Here is a 20,485-nt window from a genome sequence, read left to right as displayed (position 1 = left end):
CGTGTACATGCTCGCGCATGCTCGTATGCCAGTTTATGTCATATCATGTCTCCACGCATACATATATATACATACAATATTATAAAATAAATAAATACAGGAAAACATTCTTGGTTCATGGTTCAACGGTTTCTTTCAAAGCGGTTTTTGGTGCAGTCTTTGACCAACTGTTCACTCTGCTTGTTTGGGTTTGGGATCAACAGTCGACTGAGCCTCCCTGAAAGATGCGCGGGTGGGGGAGTTGCATTTGTGCGTGTGTATGTGTGTGTTTGGAAATGTGTCGGTGCTTGAATATGTGTGTGTATGTCAGCAAAAACAGTCTGTGTCCAGTGTAAGAAGGGGGGACCAAAGTCTTTGGCCTGAGGAGAAAATACAGCGAGTGTGTGTGTGTGTGTGTGTGTGTGTGTGTGTGTGTGTGTGTGTGTGTTTGTGTGTGTGTGTGTGTGTGTGCGCGTACGTGTGTTTGTAGGGGAAAGGGACGGGGTTTGCATGCACTCTGTCGTCCTCTTGTCCAAGTCACCGCTATGAAAGTGTCAGATTGTCCCAAAATAGAAGCTCAGTCGCAGGTACTGTCCGAGTGCACCCTCTGTAAGAGGGTGTAGTACAGCAGGGATTCTGACAGCGTTCAGGTGGGGGCATTTAGGGTGACACAGCACCCGTCTTCCCCACTGCCCCTCCATGAAAGGGTCTCACTGACTGACTGGGGGCTACTGGTTGGAGCAGAACCCTCACTCTACCCACCTCTGCTTCCCACTTTCCCTCATCTCCATCTACGCCACCGCTCCGCGTGTGTCCACGTGACAGGGTGGAGGGTCTGGGGTCTCCACCAGGCTCGGCAGGGGCTAGATGGGTCCCTCGTTGTGGGCGCTGTGGTTGCTCCTGCTGAGGCCTACACAGTTCTGCTGCTGGTTGAGCAGGTGGGATGTCTCGTTGGCCACGGATACGGACACGGCAGGGGTGGTACTTGTGATGTTGGCTGTGGTGGTGACGACTGTGGGGGTCTCCACTCCATCGTGGAGCTCTGTCAGAGTGAGCTCAATTTTAGTGAACTCACTGTCTGTTGATTGGGGCGTTTTGTCCATCCGTGACGCCATTACAGCGTTCTGGTACTGTTGGCGTGTAACCTAGGAAACAAGAGAGGACAGAGGCATGATGAGGTCAAATGTCACAGCAGAGGGTTGTGACCGACTGGGCTTGTGAGGCTGGTAGGCAGCTGCTTCAATCACTGAACTCAACCGCTGTATGTTTGGGACAGGCCTTTAATTGCTTTTGCACAAAACTCTTACTCAGTTCAGCAAAGGGGGGGGTTCCCTACTGGACTATGGATTCATCACCCTCCTTAAATCATACCATCTCTACAGGGTCTAATCACCAAATACTTCACATTTTTTCATTCTGATGTGCACATGTAAATATTCTTTTTACTGTAAAAACGAGTCTATCCCGATTGAAATAAAAATGAACTGCTTGGTGGAGTCGGAGGCAAACAGCCCCAGAGTGCGGGTTATCATACTGTGTACATTTGCTTATCTACGATATTGAATTAAAAAAACAAAAACCTCAACTGGACGTTGAATCTAAGTGGCGACTTTTTACACATACTTCCATTAACAAAATGGTTTCAGGTTTCAATTATAGTAATAAAACATTTGTTCAACCAACATTAACCCTTCTGTTTCATTCCTTTGAGGGTCATTCTGACTGGTCATATAAATTTGGTAATACCACGATATTGTGACACTGCGATATTTTATGAGATTATCATACTGTTGCAGCCTCAAGGTCTTTGCACACTGAGTCAGTTTTTTAATCTGTCATCAAAGAAAATCAAAACCTACAGAAACCTTGCACACTGAGTCCGATGCATGTTTTACACTATGCGAGACAAAATGAAAAGACACATTTCCTTGTTTGTTTCTCTCCACTGGAGTTATGTATCTGTCACCACAGCTCCCTCTCTGTCTCCACATCATGTGTATGACACACATCCTCCTCTTCATCATCTTCTTCTGCCTGAATGTGACTATGTGACCTGTTGGATGTGAGCTATCTGGGTTAGGAAAGGATACTGTGCGACCTGGTCCTCTGTCTTGTCACAGATGTGTTCCACTGCCACATTTTCTTCATGTGGTCTCTAAAGGCTTCTGATGGATGCGGAAAATGCAGAAAATCAAACTTCCTCTGAAAATTTTAATGACGGACTAATGTTTAGGACTCAGTGTGCAAATGTGACACACTGTGAGGTTGTATTTATTTTTAGACATGCGACAATTTCAGACTAAAAAAAACCCGGATGCTTTAAAATTTCATTTATTAATGAATTAATTTGTTGATTTGTCAGTCATAATACTGTATGTCAGATCTTTAATCAAACATTTTTATGAATCCCTTTTTAAAATTTCAACCTTCAACTCTAATCTATTAATAAATGACACTGTAATCATATGCAAGAATCTTCTGTACCAGTTTTTATGTATATATGTAGAGAAGAGCCTCAGGCACTGCGAGGCTCTTTGCAATCATAGAGCCTCGCAGTGCCTTTCTTGCTCACCTGTGTGTGTTCTCACCTTTATATACTGCAGGTCTGAGCGCGCTCTGACTGAATAGTCAGGTACGTAGATCTGCAGAAAGGAGTTGAGCTGGTTGTTGCTGCTGCCGAGGGTCGGAGTGATGGCGTCTATACGATCGCTCCTGTTCAGGGAGTCGGAGTGGTTGAGTCCAAACGGCCGTGGAGGAGATTTATTCTCTGTGAGGAGGTGATAGTAGAGGAGAACACATTTAAAACCCAGAACATGGGAAATACACACAGAAAACTAAGTCTAGATATAGAGCAACGTAGATATATGTTCCCTAAAGGGAAGACAAGGGGGGGAATGAAGAACTAAAACCAGACTCAGTGCTCTGTAATATTGAGACTGTAGGATATTTCTTATTAGATGTGGTATAGAGCCATGGTGGGAATATCAAAATACTCCTTTCTTCCTCCATAGCAATGTTGTGTTTTATGCCATAGTTTTTATCTAACAACAAGTAGCAATACATGGAGATGCCATCGTTCGCATCTCAGGAAAATATTTCTAACTGTTTAAAACTACAAAAAACTACATTCATACAGCACCAAAGACCTTCTGTCACAGCCTACTCTCTGCAAAAATTCATTATGGGGGAATCCTCACACTTCACATGCTGGGCTGCCATCAACTCTGTCCTCCTGTTGTTGTCTGTTTCTTCTGCACGGTCATTTCCACTAAAGATCTCTGGGCAAGAACAACTGCTTGTAGAGATTTCTTATAGGCACAATTTCAGAACAAGGTCCGGACTCTGCAGGGTTAACTTGATCTTGTTTGGCTGTGAGAATTTACAGATCTCATTTCATAATCGTTTTTAGCCACATCAGCAGCATGGCTCTGGGTGGCAATGTCGGCCTGTTGTTCAGCCGGTCCACCACTTTGGTCCAGACTGATACTCTGTGGTACCCAGACCTGAGTCCTAATGAGACTTTGGTGGTCCTTGACTTTACCTCTAGCACCACCATGAGGTTCACATTTGAGGTTCTCAAAGAATGACTTCACAACTATGTTCAATGACAGATAATCATGATCCCCTCATGATGAATTCTACTAACTTGATGATCCTCTGACTTTTCTTTCACCATCATCAGATCAAAAATTTAAATTTGTCCAATAAACATTGGTTTGTGACTGAATAATCTTGGAACCTATCGATTCAACAGCCAATATTTTGGGGGTCCGGTGTGGCCAGGCCAGATATCTGGGCCAAGACTTCCTCTTATGTGTGCCGGACATTGTTTACTAATCATAGAGATATCTACATATGAAGGCATGTTAACAAAAAAAGTTAATAAAAATCTTAATTTTCATCACAGGATAGCCGATGCATACTGAGATTGCATTTCCGCCAGTGTGTTCCACCTCTTTTGCACATAACTGTAGCCCGCTCAAACATGATTGGTCGATAGCACTCAAACTACAAATGGAAACCTAAGCATTTGCGATACCAAAATCTTGTCCCATTGCCTACATTCATATGTGGATATCAGATATCTGAGATTAAATAATACCTGCGAAATGACTAAAATTCCCATCAGCCTCAAGTGTACTTTGTTTAGTGCTAACTGACAAATGTTAGCATGCTAACACTCAGAGACATTACATCATCCTAACATCATGTTAGCATGGTGATCTTTCACATCCCTGCTGCTCGAATCTAATATACTTCCAAGTATGTATGACACTTGCTATTGATCCATACTGTTGTTTTGTCTGGTTAACCTGTTAATCATCACAATAATAAGTACAGTACATCATCTGTTTGGATTCTGAAATAGCTTCAGCTGCTCAGGAGCTTCAGCAGCACCTCAGATCCTGTGTACTGCTGACATTTTTCAGGTCCTATGCTAGACACGAGCACAGATTCTTGCTTTGATGTATGGAAATCTAATTTCTACATAAAGTCTTTAGGTGAAGGGAGTTTCATGCGGCAGCTATTGAGTCGGTGGTCTCCAGTGATGCTGCTTCCTTCCATGTGCTACCACATAGAAGACTTGTTCTTTCTTTTTGTTGTTTTTAATTTTTTAATTAAAGGCAGATTATGTTTTCCACTTCTTAAAGAAGCCTAGTGAAAATCACACACAACAAAGTGGAAACGGCTTGGCCAACGCTAATGCTACTACGCCGACTGGAATGTATGTAATCCCATGTTGGAATACGTGTGTGAGTGTGTGTGTGTGTGTGTGGACCGAGCGCAGTGGGCAAAAGACCTGGCATGTGAACTTTCGCGGATTAGTACTCCACTTTCTAGGGGCTGCAGAGGCCAGGTCAATCCAAAAAAAAAAAAAAAAAAAATGGCAGCGTGTGTCAAGAATACACATGTAACGCATTCATGTACACGCAGACACACAAACGTGCACAGCAGGGTGCAAAAACACGTTTAGAGGCGCACTGGCGGTCACTGCTGAAGAGAAGAAGAGGCTATATTTGTTCAAGTGCATTTCCGGATGCATGTGGGTGTGTTTGTGTTCGTGGCAGTAATGTGTGGAGTGTGTGTGGCTTGGAGTACATGTGAACACATGTGTATGTGCGTGTCTTTGTATGTGCGCTCAGTGGTGTGTCCGGCAGGGGGCTGTAACTGTAGGTCTTGTTTATGTAGTCGGAGGGTTAAAGGTTAGGGGCGAGCGGGGCGGAGCCTGGGTTCGCTCTGGGGCCTCCAGTCTCCAACACCATTCAGCCACTTGACTAATGGCTCAGGGGATGAGGGTGTTAAGTCTCAATCTGAATGTGTTTTCTTCTCTCCCTCTTTCTCTTTCACGCATACACACATGAATATACAGTACATGTTGCATTCAGGTACAGACAGACTTTCAAGCGTGCACCCATCAACACCTCTTGTGACCAAACATTCATGTAAGTTTAAACAAAGCATGCGGGTTAAGCTTTAAAGACGATCTTCTGTTGTTCAGCAGAAACATTATTATTATTTTCAGCTCTCACATGTAATTACTGATATTAGTATGGTATGATATGTGAGGATGGGTGTATGTATAGATGGAAAATGCCACTGTACCTGGAGATCCTGCTAATGATTCAGCCCTACTGACCACAAATGTACGAGACAGAGAGAGAGGCACTGGGGGAGACAGGGAGGGTACGAGAGAGTGACAAAAGAAGAAGAAGGGAGAGTCCGTCACAGTTGGGAAACAATCAGTGCACATATAAACATAGTAAATTCAGATTCAATCTGTTAGTGAAGCGTCAGCTACACGTGTATAACCACCCATGTTTCCAGACACAACAGGAGAGCACTGCCAATCAGCTAAAGATAAGTCAAAGAAAATGCACATTGTGTCTTATCATGATGTATCTGCTCTGTGACTGCTGAGTGCTGCACACATGACAGGGAGGTCATTCTACTACTTCACCAGTAGGTGTCTCTCAGCTCTCACCACCCATGTGAGTCACAAGAGTTGATGGCTGGGAATAGTTCCTGTACTTTATGAATGAACTGAGAGGATCACTATGTGACGCTTTCTCATGATGTCACTGCAGGACAGGCTCATCAGTCTTGTTGTTTATAAACATTGTTTTCAGCTATTACTTAAAGACGGTCTGAGACTGATCTGTACTTGGTGACACAAAGGATAATGTGAAGGCGGACAGTGGGCGGACAATTTTTTGTAGTTAGAATAAATAAATGACTGTTGATGGGGTTTTTTTTTAGTAAAAATGCATGTGTTTTGGGAGTACTGAGCATACAACTGGATAAATAAGACTTGGAATATATTGCACGAGTTGTGTGAGAGTTTGTAAACGGATGATTTGTTATAGTTTTACTGTTCGTCCTCAATCAATCAATAACTCAGTATGTTCCCTGTTTTCCATTGAGGCATGCAAGAAAACAGTTTTCTTCACAAATTCAAGGTAACACAGCATGACTAATTCATATATTATAAACATGTTTCTCTACAAAACCTTTTTTAAATTTACTACAAGGAGCCAATGCTCTCAAATCTTAAACAATGTTGTCACAAGCACAAACAGAAGCAGCTGTACAATAACTTTGCTTAAACAAAAACAGCATAAAATTGGCAAAATTATTATTCAATCAAAAATAATAAATTAAAAAATGGTATTTGGTGTCCAGCTCTAGTTGTGACCATTTTTTTCTGGACATAAACTACTTTCAGTTTCAATATGAATGACCTCTTTATACACTGCAAAAATTCAAAAGTAAACACATTTGTTTTTGGTCCCATTTTTCACAGGTTTAAGTCAAAGATCTAAGATTTTTTTTTCATTCACTCCATAGATATATTTGTCTCCAATCTTGATCATGATTTTTTCAAAATTCATGTTTGTGAGCGGCGGTATAGGGGTGCAGTAGTTAGCATTGTCGCCTCACAGCAAGAGGGTTCCTGGTTCAAACCTCAGGGTGGGGAGCCCTTCTGTGCAGAGTTTGCATGTTGTTCTCATGTCACTTTTCTCCAGGTACTCCGGCTTCCTCCCACAGTCCAAAGACATGCAGGTTAACTGGTGACTCTAAATTGATTGTAGGTGTGAGTGTGAATGGTTGTCTTATCTTTGATAATCCATCCACCTGACAGGTGTTTTGTATCAAGATGCTGATTAAGCAGCATCATTGCAACACAGGTGTGTCTTGGGTTGGTGACAACAAAAGGTCACTCTAAAATGTGCAGTTTGATGACACAACATGATGCCACTCCTAAGTTTTAAGGGAGCATGTCATTGGCATGCTGACTGCAGGAATGTTTGCCAGAGCTGTTGTCAATAAACTTAAAAAAAATCAAATTCAACAATAGCTTCGTCCCCAAGGCCATCACAGAACTAAACAAAACTCAAAAATGGCAGTCACGTGTAAATGTGTAAATGTGTCTGTGTTATACTGTATGTTATGTGTTGAGAATCCATGTGTGTGTGGCAAATGTATGTTGTATCTGTGGGGTATGTGTATATGTCAGGTTGGCAATCAAGATGCATGGAACCATGAAGAAAAGTTTCCTAATAGGACAAATAAACTAATCTATCTTAATGTTCATTTCACCACCATAAGATGTCTCCAATGACGTTTCCATTAATTTGGCAGTACAGTCTCACAACACAAGTTGTTTACAACGACAAAGTGCAATCGGATCGAGACCCTGGTGAGGAAGACTATGGAGACATATTTGTGTCTTTATTACATGTGAGAAAATAAATGATATGAGAGGGGAAAAAATGTTTGAGAGAAAAAAAATATTTGAGAGAAAAAGTTTTCACACTGATAGCAAAAAATAATATTTGAGACTAAAAAAAGTTTTGAGAGAAAGTATTTTGTCATAGAATATAAAAAAAAATTATTTGAGATTTAAAAAATGATTTCCAAGAAAAAAAACTCTCAAAAACCTTTTTTTTTACTCTCAAATATTATTTTTTTGCTATCAGTGTGAAAACATTTCCTCTCAAAAAAACCCAAATTGTTTCTCTCAAAACATTTTTCTTCTCTCTCTCAAAACCTAAGTCTTTGCTCTCGTGTCACGATTTTGCTTTCGCTGCGAAAATAATGTCATGGGCGGGGCCACGTTCCTATTGGCCAGTCTCAATCGAATTGACAGCTGGGTGAGGATCGTCTTGGGAGTCAAATTCAACTGAATCATTCATCCACCATGATGGATTCATGACCGACTCCCAAGACGATCCTCTCCCAGCTGTCAATTTGATTGAGACTGGCCAATAGGAACGTGGCCCCGCCCATGACATTATTTTCACAGTGAGAGCAAAATCCTGACGCAAAGACTTAGGTTTTGAGAGAGAGAGAAGAAAAATGTTTTGAGAGAAATTTTTTTCAATGTTTTCACTGATAGCAAAAAATAATATTTGAGAGTAAAAAAAAAAGGTTTTTGAGAGTTTTTTTTTCTCTTGGAAATCATTTTTTAAATCTCAGATTATTTTTTTTATATTCTGACAAAATACTTTCTCTCAAAACTTTTTTAGTCTCAAATATTATTTTTTGCTATCAGTGTGAAAACTTTTTCTCTCATATTTTTTTTCTCTCAAACACTTTTTTTTCCCTCTCATATCATTTATTTTCTCGCATGTAATAAAGACACAAATATATCTCCATAGAAGACGAGCATACAGATAAACTTCCCTGAGACAGTTTCTGACAGTTTGCACAGAAGTTCTTCAGTTGTGCAAACCAGTTGTTACATCAGTTGTTTGGGTGGCTGGTCTCAGACAATCTTGCAGGTAAAGACGCTGGAGGTCCTGAGCTGGTGTGGCTACATGTGGTCTGCTGTTGTGAGGCTGGTTGGATGTACTGCCAAATTGCTGAAAAGACTTTAGAGATGGTAGTGAAATGAAAATTCAAATTCAAATTCAAAAATTCAGCTCATGGGACACAGCGCTGGTGGTAATTCCTGCAGTCAGCATGCCAATGACACACTCCTTTAAAATTTGCAACATCTGTGGCCTCGTGTTGTGATCAAACTGCTCATTTTAGAGCGAACTTTTACTGTGACCATTCCAAGACACACCTGTTTAGAAATGCTGCTGTTTAATCAGCATCTTGATATGTCACACCTGTCAGGTAATCTGATCACTAGCAAGGATTTTAACAAATTTGAGACCAAAAGTTGATGTTTAACTTAAACCTGTGAAAAATGGGAGTGAAAACAACAGTGTTGCCTTTACATTTTTTGTTCAGAGCTGCAGTGCATTCTTATAGTTTACTTAAAAAAAGGAATAACATTTTAAACCAAGATTTTCCAAACATTACACTGATCAAAAATCTTTGAAACACCCTCAGAAACTTGATTTTATTTTGGACAAAGGCCAGGTGTGTTGGTCGGAGATCTTACCTGGCGAGGCTGTCAGAGCCATCATCCCATAAAAGGAGAACGGTCCTGCTTCAAACTTCATCCCCTCTTTCCCTGCCTCCACCTCCACCTTCCCCTGTGACAGAAAAATCCAGAGATGACAAAGAACAAAGAATTCAACAAACCATGTTCTTTGACTTTATCATCTTTCATTATTATTATTATTATTATTATTATCATCACACTTATTTAATTTCTAATTAATCCTCAATTGCACATTTTCCAGTTTGGAGCATTAGTGCTTCGTTGTGTTAATTATCCTCTCTATCTAGGATTTCCGCTACAGCTTTGCACTAACACTTTCACCCTGTCCAAAATCTGCCTCTGTTCATGCTCAGATATATTTATTCATCCTACCCGTGAGTTCAGAACAAATCCACCCCTCCTCCCCCCGCCCCTCTTTCCTTTCCTTTTTAGAAAATCCATACTCTGTTTAATAACTCCCAATCTGCTCCAAAACCTCAAGGGCAGTGACCCCACACTTGTCCAACCTGGATCTCATTTGAGTCAGGGCAGTAACACATATACAAAGTATATAGATATAAGACTTTTAACTCTACTTTAGCGCCAGTGATTTGGGAATCCTCTTGATCTTGAGCCTTGTAAAGACTTGATACTCTCCCTACAACCAAAGAGGAAGACTCCATGTTGGCACCGGCAACATATTCAGAGACAGAGCAGACATTAAGACCAGTTTTCAGACTGTAAGGCTACATGAAGGTCAGCGGCACTTGTTTTGATCTGCTTTTGAATAAATAATTGTAACTCTATAGCAGGATTTCTTTCAGGTGTCTGCAAAGAGAGAGTGGCAGGGAGGAAAGAGAGGGACGGGTATACAGTAACACAACTGATGCATGACTGTCTTTACATTGTGATGTACAGTGCAGCAGCATAAAAACATAATACATATATTTCACTTTCTATTTGTGGTGTTTTCAAGTTAAAACTGACACTACTGTCATCATTTTCTTCATCGTAACCACAATTTTAAGTATAATTTAAAGTGTTATAGTGAGTTTAATATTTTAGGTTAAACATTTGTATTACTACTGAGCTATTAATCGATGCTATTGTTGCTTGCTTTAATCCAAACTACTCTGCAGTACAATCATACCATGCATAGCTTTTTAGGATGCGTGGCCCCTGTGGGAACAAACCTGCAGTACAGCTCTGTTAGATGAATGGCTATACTGTGAAAAACTGTGGGAACAAGGAAAACAATAGCTACTAACAGCAGCACGCCCCTGTCTTAAACGTGTTCAGTGTAATGTGTTGTGTGTTGTTAGGGTACAAATACTGTTATTAGTTCCTTAATGAATGAATGAAACATTGTTCTCTGGTAAGTGAGCTGAATAAATTTTGAGTCCAGAGGTGGGTCCGATATTCTGCAATGTGCCCTTCACTTTACACCTCATCGTGTCCACACACCTGCAGTACGAGGATGAAATAATCCACGGGCTTGTTCCTGTGGAAGAGGTAGTGCTCGGCCGCCCGCTTGTTCTTCTCATCGTATTTCAGCTCCTGGATGACGTTGGGGTGCTTCAACAAGCGCAGAAGAATCTTTTCTGACATTTGCACCGGTGCGAACGGCTCGACCTCTGAGGAACCAGAGAGAGACAGAAACAATGACTGTGTGTAATATAAAACATGAATTACAGCCAAACACACACATAGCGCCAATATCAATATCTAAGAATAAAAAAAACAGTCAGTGATATTTTGGCTAATAGTATTTTACTTACATTTTACATACAACAACTAATTGAATTTTTCTATAATTATGAATTCAACATTTTAAAGTGTTGGAGTGCTGGTTGGACAATACAAGCAATTTGATGATGTCACCTTCTGCAGTAATTGTGATGGACATTTTATCAACTAAACATCCAATCGACAAAACCGGCTTAATACAAGAATCACTTGTACCAACAGATTCTTTCCTAAGTGGCAGGAGAATTTGTGACATTCACCAATTCTCGTACTTAATAAGATGTGAACACAATACACAAATTGTCCAGACAAGTTGTTTGAGACAAAAACAAACTCGTTTGACCTAAGAATTATAATGCTTTCGTTTGAATGACTGTGGAGTACAAACATGCTACAGACACTTTAAAATCACAACAAAACAAAACAGAATAAACCTGTGCAAGATCAAAATTCTGTTCAGTATATGATTACCATCCCAGCTTGCGAATTTACCAGGGGTGTTTGACTTTACTGGCATATTTTGGCCTGGCAACGTATGGGCTACAATTCAGTCATGTTGCTATGTCACTTAGACCAGGTCCCATCTAAGTCATGGACCACTTTGCTTTAGAAAGATGTTTTAAAGCATCTAACTTGATATCAAACTATTTACTTTTAATTCTGTGACTGATCTTATGTGGTAGCAGTAGTCTACTCTTGATTTTCAGTTTCCAGTCATCTGATACACCTACAGACACTGCTAAATTTGTAAAATTTTTGTCTGCTGATTTCTAACAGCAGCACTTGAAGCTCTGCAGTATGAATTTCTTCTTTTCACCTCTGTGTCACACACAAACAGGGCTGAAAAAGTGGCCTTATTTAGGGATCATGGATGATGATGAAATCTCATGTATGCACTCTTCCTCATGAAATGCTAGCATATGTCAAAACAAGCAATTTATGACAAGTTCATGCTGCAAAGAGAGTTTGGTGAATCTGACTTAAACCCTCATTTGAGCAAACCTCACAAAAAAAAAATCGAGAATTTTAGGATAAGAATCCAAAAAAAGTTGTTGCATAAGGCTCAATAAGTTTCTCCATACTGTAACTCTGTCTCTGTGTATATGACACCTACTGAATGTCTGTTCATCCTGCATGAGAGCTCCCTACTCTGTTGTTCTTCCTGACATTTGTCTCCTTAAAGGGTTTTTATTTGTGCAGTTTTTGCTTATCCAAATCCCAAGGATGCATGTTATTGATTGTGAAGTCATTTGGGCTGTATAGATAACATCACCTTACTACGTCTTAAAAAATGTAAACATATTGCCCTAGTCTAAGCTGCTACTACATCTGTCTGAGTGAGCTAACACACAACCTGACTAAAGAGTCATTTATAACTTTTAAACACTGTCTCCAGTTTGACTGGTCTACGTCCTCCACCCAATGGGCCAATCAGCTCCTTCAACTGAGCGGCGGTGATATGTGTCAGCTGGCTGCTGGCTCCACCACCAGGAACTAAACTCCCTAATAGTCTTTAGAGGAACTTAATCAACGCTTAGCTGCTAGGTCAAAGTTCTGAAGCAAATCCAACTGCAATGAGGTGTAGTCAACTACTGCTGCCGCTGCTGCTACCGCTGCTGCTGCTGTAGTAGTGCTCAGACGTTCTGCAGCCTGTTCAGAAATCCATTTCCCAAGGGAAAGTGGGTGAAATATTTCACATTTTACACTAAGTATGTCGACTTGTGTGAGAACCCCGATCATAGGCCAAAAATGCTGGACGTGATGTCACTGAGGAACGCGTGTAAGCAAACAGGGTGGTGTTTTTAAAGCTGTGAGCTAAGATCCCAACATGTAACCTTCAGTGCATGACAAGCAAGCAAATAGACAGATGAGGGTTTTTTGTTTTTTATCTGGGCGCAGTCTGCACAGACATCCCGTGCCGCGCTCCCGAGAGGCCTTCCACCGCTTCACACACACATGCAGGCAAACCAACGCGCTTGTTGTGAGTCCTCACACAACTCATTCGCTCACACACACAAACAACAGATACTCATTCTACACACATACTCACTCCTCCCTGCACTCACTTGCCCAAAACTCAAGCCCATACGGGCACATGCACACACAAACAGCTCATACACACACACACACACACACACACACACACACACACACTTTACCCACAGTGAGGGGCTGAGGGCACACTGGGGGAAGTCAAGCAGCAACGCAGCCCACTTGCCTGTTGCTAGGAAACGCAGGGTAGCCAGCAGAAGCTGAGGTGATATTTTAACCTTCATTTCATTGTCGGTAGGCTTGAAGGCCGAGAAATCCTGCTTCCTTTCCCGATGGGTGATTTTCTTCTTCGTCTTGTTGTCAGCTGAGGAGGGAACATGAGAGTCAAGTGTAAGACACAAACTAAAAGTTTTAGTGCAACAGCAAAAAGGTCGGTCCACGCCACTCCGCAGACAGTGAGCGCGTCCTCCCAGGTCACAGGGTGACTACACTGGAGTTACCCAAAGCTTATTGCTTTTTCTGGAAATGTAGCTGTGGCGTTCTTCTCGGAACTAAAAGAGAGCTATAGGGGGCTACATTGTTAGCTTACCACATTCTTAGCATTACTTAAAGCCATATGTATTAGGGCAACAAATAGACTGGCACGTACTCCATGTCTGCAGGCCTCTACCAGCAGAGGTGTAACAGTACAGTCGGCTCATACTATATTAAGAAGTTAAAAATTATGTAAAACAAATTGTGACTGTACAAAGGTATTAATTCCTCCATTACAAAAAGCAAACAAGAAAATCAGATCTAATCTAATCTTAAATGAAAAACATGTAGACATTTATTATCTACATAGAACTAAAAAAAATCCTCATTTTAAGCATCTTTCAGCTTTTTGTTTCGGTAACTCTTACTGATCTCATCAGCGTTGTTCCCAGACGCAGCAGGCAGATGTTTACTACAACAAATCTAGAAAAACCAACTGTATGCTACCTGCTCCACCCTGAGCAGCAGACAAACAAAATTAGCTAAAGTAGCTAGTGAACATTTTGTTGCTAAAGAGCATGTATTTACTCAGGAGTTAGTGGAGAGCAGACCAGAGATACAAAGACAGATAAGATTGCACTACGATGTACTTGAAAGACAATTTAAAGTAGCCTGTTTTGTTTTCTTGTCCACTTGAGGCAACAAAACAAGCTGTAAAGGCAACACAGACATACACTGCAAGTTGTTAAAGCTGTGTTTGTCACCAGTTTCTTCTTTACATCTCAAGCAAGTATGGCGCAACACTACCATTAATTTGCTAAATGCTCCACTATGTTTAACAGTTAATGTTGTCTGTCTGCTGTCTGGTAATGAGCATGTAGGGTGCAGTTGGTTTATCAGGGGTTTTAAACAGCTGCCCGCTGCATCTAGACACACACTCAGAATTCAAGGGCTGTAAAACCAAAACAGTGCCCTGAAAGAAGCTAAAACACTGAGTTGATAATTCTCTGAGGGTTCGACTCTACAGTACGATCGACACCTTTCACATTACATGTAGTCATTTGATACTTTGTAACATATAAACTAGACTGCTGCAGCTTTAATTCTGCACTTTAATTAGAGTTTAATGCATGCACACAAAAATTAGCACCATTGGCAATTAGCAACTGATCAAATTCAGCTATAACTGACGCAAAATTTAGTTTCAATTGTAGAAAACAAGTGTCGCACAAATTTGCACATATGCATTCTTTTATTTTGTTTTCTTTCCTTCTTCAAGATCAGTAAGCATTTTGAAGAAGGCCCCAAGGCCAAAATGTCATTGAAATAAAAGAAATGCATATGGAGCTGTGCGGGACACTTGTTTTCTAAAATTGAAACTAAATTTTACGTCAGTTTTAGCTTAATTTGATCAGTTGTTAATTGTCAGTGGTGCTAATTTGTGCAACACTTGTTTTCCACAATTAAGTCTATTGCCCGTGATCAGCACCTCATCATAATTTTTGGTGTGCGTTACTTTCATTTAGTTTCACTATGACTTTTGTCACATTTTAATTCCGTGATATATAGCCCTATGATCATAAAACATTTGTCAGTTGCCTATAGCAGCGCTGGTGTTTATTTGAAAGCCCCTGCAAGTTTACAAAAACATATATTCAGATAGTTATACTGCATAGGGTAGACCAACGTTAAGTTAGTTGAAATCAGTGATACTCAACTTACAGCCCAAGGGCCAAATCTGGCCTGTTCACTAGGACAATAAACTGATTCACACTGTGAGTGTTTTTTGTACTCTTAATGTAAATAGGTTGCCAGAGTGCATAAAAAAGCATTAAAATAGCCAAAAAAAAAAAAAAAATGAGTGGAGGTTCCCCCGGTCCCCAGACAGAGGTCCAGGCTGAGCTAAGAAACACCCTCATGTAGGCTACACCTCATCTGTGCAGGGCTGCTGCGACTGGGTTTGCCTCTTGGCAAAGAAGGACAGAAAATTCAAAAAGTTGAAAATGGGCAATTAATTTATCATATATACTGATAATTTTTTCTCTTTTTTAAATAACTGGCCCCGGCATTCTGTCATTTTGGAAACGTGGACTCTGGGCAAAGCAAGTTGAGTATTGCTGGTTTAAATGATCATTTAAAGCATTTGAGCATTTAAACAGAGCCCCACTGCTGGGCTACGATAAGTTTATAGCAGGTCATGGATTTTAGACCGGTGCTGATACTGTGATAGGCTGGAGATGCCTTTAGGTCTTACAGCCATGTGACAGTGACAGTGTAAGCTTCGAGATGGGAACCTACTGTACAAGTCAGTCTCGTCCAGGATCTCTGACTTGATGATTTCTTCAATAACGTCCTCCAGCGTGACGATACCCAGCACCTCGTAGAAAGGGTCTCCCTCACCCTCATTGTTCACCCTCTGAACTATGGCCAGGTGAGATTTTCCTAGCAAAACACACACACACACACACACACAGAGGTCATAAAGTTAGGGTCATATAATGATAAAGGGAGTTTAATATAGGTCAGGCAGTGATGGTGGTACAAGGGGGAAAAAGGCAAGCACACACAGGGCAGAACTTTAACTTGTATCACAGATAAATACTTAATAAATAGTATTTTATACTGTGAACTAGGAACAACAAATCACTCATGTTAGATAGTGTTGTGAGTGTCACAAAACCGAGGCTGCAGATTGTATTTCAGCAGTGTGACAGTCCAGATCACTCACAGAGAAACTGCTCTCTGGGTCAGTTACAAAGGACCAGGGATGCAGGACAATGGTAGGTCAAGTGATTACAGTGCCAGCAGAAACTCAAACATCCAGACAGACAGACTGACAGTCAGACAGTTATTAATTTCATCATGTGAGTCCCCTCAGCCCTCCCACCCTCCACATCTGTGTTCCCAGGACCCTCCTGTGAGCTGTACCATCTGAAAAAAAAAGAGAAAAAACTGCAGTGTATGCAGAGAATACTGTCAAGCAAAACGCTAAACAAATTCTTTGCCTTTTCTCAGCTTGTGATCATTTAAAAGGAATTTTCCAGAGGCCCAGGCTAATATTAGCCCCTGCAAAATGAAGTTTCCATTCCGCCCCGGCGATATTCTCACCGAGCGAAGGAACAGACCGGGCGAAGCCTCCACTGTGTGATCAGATTGTCTCGAAATGGGCCGTTTGCATGCAGATACACCTTGGTGTAAATAATGGAGGACGTCAGTGTGCTTGTGTGTACGTGTGCATGCACGTGTGCCAGAGTGCATGAATATTTGGGTGAACGAGCGCGTGTGAGTGTGTGTGTTCTTTTCAGAGAACACAGGTACATCACTGAGTCAGTGCTCACATGCTGTTTCAGCTAATGCTGGCTGCTTTGCTGCAGGCGAGCGCAGACTGACCACCGAGAGTGTTTTATTGCACTGCAGCTCCCTGCTTCCTCACAATGCCATGGCAGCACACTGATGTGCGGTGTGCAGAGCCTGAGAGTCTTAATGTGAGAATGTTGTGAGCATTAGATGTAGAATTGATGCTTTCAAGAAATATACTCCGGTTTCACCTAATAGGCTGGCAGGGTAAGATCCCCAAAGAGCCGTATTAATAATGTAAACACCAGAAATCCACCGTGACAAAGAGTCTGCAGGTGGCGAGCAATATTCAAGTCTTGTCTGAGAAAAAGAGGAGTCCTTCCACTTCTATTAAGATGTCAATGACATCTTGAGCACGCTGCTTCATCACTGAGGGGTTGGGTTTAACTAGAGCAAACACAAATGGAGCCTCAGTGGGTTAAAGTAATCAGGTCTCAGAAGTCCTTGACCAAGCAATTACTCTAAACTGCCCAGAGAGGGAAAGGCAAATGGAGAGGCCAGCAAAGCACAGTACAGTGAAACAGATCAATGTTCACTTCCTTTTCTTTAATGGCATCCACTCCACTCACATCAGGTTTATAAACAAAGCTTCCAAATTTAGGTTTCTGGGCAAAGAATGTTGAACTTAATGTCACTTTAATTGGTGTGAACTGAACATGAAATTTCAGGACATATGCCAGTGAAATTAGATAATATAACTTAAAATGATTTGTTTTCAGTACAAATAATTATTGTACTATTATTTATTGTACAGTAAATAAATAACAGCATAGTCTGCAGTATTTGCTTCTTGTCATTTAAAGGAATACATTCTACACTACTACTGCAGCTGGTTAGCTTAGCTTAGCATAAAGACCAGAAACAAGGGAAAACGGTTAGCTCAGCTATGTCTAAAGGCACCTACCAGCACCTCTAAAGCAGCAGTTTCCAACTGTTGGGTCGCGGTCCAAAAATGGTTCTTTCATTTGGACTACAAATGAGTCAAGTTAAAAGAAAAACAGAAACGCTTTTTTAAGTACAATGAATCTCCAGCACGGAGCTTTTATTTTGAAGTGCCATTTCCTGCTGAAGAATATGTGACTAACAGACAGCGACTTGAAAGAAACAACAAACTAGCTCGATGACATGGCCAAATGCAAGTGTGATGCTTAACATATTTAATTGTGTGGACCTTGAACTAATGACCAAGGAAAAATCTGGACCCTGTGGTTGAACCAGTTGGGAACCAATGCTCTGAAGTTCACTAATTAACATGTTAATGTACTGAGCTATTTCCCGGCTGGGGACAGTAACTTCTGGAGTCTCCTCCGGCTGGGTGACAACCTCATGGTGATGACAAGATGCCAGGAATAAAATAAACCAACAAGATGTCATGTGTGCTTTAGAGGTCTGATAAGCCTGCTCTTAACCTTCGGACACACCAGGCTAGGTGTTTCCCCTGTTTTTATGCTAAGCTACGCTAACAAGCTGCTGGCTGTAGCTTCCTATTTATCATACAGACATGAGAGTGGTATCGATCAACCTATCTAACTCTCGGGAAGAACGCAGAAAGGCCTTTTTTGTTTTTTACCAAAGCGTTGAACTATTCTTTTCAGAAATTAGGTCAGAAGCAAGGATTAAGTTTGACCAAGTACTCTTAAAACAAGGATGACATACTAGCTTTGTCCAGAGCGTTCAACCTCTTCTATTTCAACTTAAATTATTCTAACTAATATATATTTTTTGTTCATGTTTAATGATAATCACAACCAAAATTACTTGTGGTTATGATCTCCACTTCTACACCCACCTGCTATCATTTGACGTAAGGCTCAAACCAAGGTCACATGATGACACCAGTGCAAATCCTGTGAGATGTGGTTAAAAGCTCAGAAAAAAAGCTGGTTTTGTAAATGGACCTTGGGTTGAGATTACCTGAAAGTTCAAGAATGAACTTTCACGCTCAAGAATCCACAATATTTAAAAACAATATCAAACTGAATATTTTGTGATCAAGAAAAACAGTTATTAATATCTAAGCCAGACTTCCCAAATGAATTTAACACTATATACTCATTCAACCCATTACAGAAACGTCAGGAACTGTACAACGCAATGCAATCCAACATCACAGACAACAACCTAAACAATTAAAAATGAAATAATACACCTCTGACATAGTGTCAACAAAAAGTGCGCATTGTAATAATTTATTTAAGTGTCTTTTGCAGGGGTGTGGTGTTTGATTGAATATATTGTAAAACTGGTGGAATGACAGGTTCGGCTTTATCAAAGGAACAGGAACAGCCAATGGGAATGTGTGTCAACATAACCTCACCTTTCTGACACTAAACGAGGCCCAACCTCTGACCTTTCTGTTAGCCAACTGATAAGAGGTGGAGGACATCGCTGAGATCACACACACAATCTGTTCTGCTCTTCAAGCGGCCATGTGCTCGCACTCATAAACACACAAACATAACAGCACTGCTCACTTGTTTGACAAGTTAAACTAATCCCATCAGGATGTTTGTCCACATCAGTAACACTTTCCATCACCTCCTTCTACAGACCAGTGTACTCAGGGTTAGCTATTAGAGATGACCCGTTTTAAGAGCTTTAACAGAGGCCACACAGGTCACTAGTTTAAAAAAAAAGAAGAGAATGACAGAGGGAAAAGAATGAATGGGAAGCAATTCAGAAGAGAAGCATGTTTTTACAGAGTTTAAGAGTGTTTATTCTAGAGTCTGTCTCATGGGCTATACTGCAAGGAGAAAGAAATGTTCAAGTTCCATGGAAGAGACAACAAAGAGAAAGTCATATACTCATCGTTCCCATTGCACAGCTCTGTATATTTTCTATGGAAATCACTCAGCTACATATTTAAGTAGTGACATGTATCGAAAAAGTATTTTGCCACGCTGGTGCCGTGGTTCCAGGGATGGCAATGTCAGGCCGTGGTCGACTGAATGACCACTTTGTTCCAGAGTAAAACATCTCAACACATGTAGCTCTTGAGAAAGTTGAGTCAGGAAGACAATACTTTTCACGCTCAGGCTGTAAGTTTCTTTCACTCCTTGCACGTATGTTCACTCACTCTCTCAAGGTGACATTGTCTGGGAACTTCAATTGAGTCATCAGCTGATTCACAATCAACCAGTAGCACAGCGACACACCTTCTCTGTCAGTCTATCATCTTACTGCTCCTCATTTTAAATATGGTTCATTCTCTGCCGTAGTTCATTCTTGCTGCCGATGTTCGCACCCTCCACCTCCCCATCACCACCCAGTCTTTACGAATTCATCGGCCTCACTCAGCAGTCAGCAGCCTCAGAGTCATCAGCCACCACCACCACCAGTGTCTGAACTCCATGGGGGGATTTACGCTGCTGCCGCTCAGATGTCCCTCAATCACAAAATATCTCCCTCTGGTGTGCAAGCGCCAAAGACTTCTGTTAAATCTTAATCTGCACACTCATATTCTGTATTAAATATTATCTTTACTTCATTCTTCTGTCTCTCCTGATTGAACTATTGGATGGGTAGGAACTAAAGTTTGTATAGACGATTCATGATGCCCAG

The 20,485-nt window shown here is 41.0% G+C and overlaps 1 protein-coding gene across 1 annotated transcript in view; it reads right to left on the bottom strand.

Annotated features, from left to right (window-relative positions):
• Positions 1 to 496: 496 nt before the first annotated feature.
• cnnm2b (cyclin and CBS domain divalent metal cation transport mediator 2b) overlaps positions 497 to 20,485 on the bottom strand; it is a 56,696-nt gene continuing 36,707 nt past the window's right edge. Inside the window, exons 2-8 of the mRNA XM_033622998.2 lie at positions 15,866 to 16,009; positions 13,320 to 13,457; positions 10,820 to 10,989; positions 9,374 to 9,467; positions 5,584 to 5,646; positions 2,568 to 2,746; positions 497 to 1,124 (exon numbers count right to left, since the gene is read on the bottom strand). Coding sequence (XP_033478889.1) covers positions 843 to 1,124; positions 2,568 to 2,746; positions 5,584 to 5,646; positions 9,374 to 9,467; positions 10,820 to 10,989; positions 13,320 to 13,457; positions 15,866 to 16,009 — 1,070 coding nt within the window. The 3' untranslated portion in view covers positions 497 to 842. The remainder of the gene's footprint in view (positions 1,125 to 2,567; positions 2,747 to 5,583; positions 5,647 to 9,373; positions 9,468 to 10,819; positions 10,990 to 13,319; positions 13,458 to 15,865; positions 16,010 to 20,485) is intronic.

The sequence above is a fragment of the Epinephelus lanceolatus genome, chromosome 3 (genome assembly GCF_041903045.1).
Source record: "Epinephelus lanceolatus isolate andai-2023 chromosome 3, ASM4190304v1, whole genome shotgun sequence".
Lineage (NCBI taxonomy): Eukaryota > Metazoa > Chordata > Actinopteri > Perciformes > Serranidae > Epinephelus > Epinephelus lanceolatus.
The sequence above is the reverse complement of the archived record's forward strand: the minus strand, read 5'-3'. Positions and strand labels throughout refer to the sequence as shown.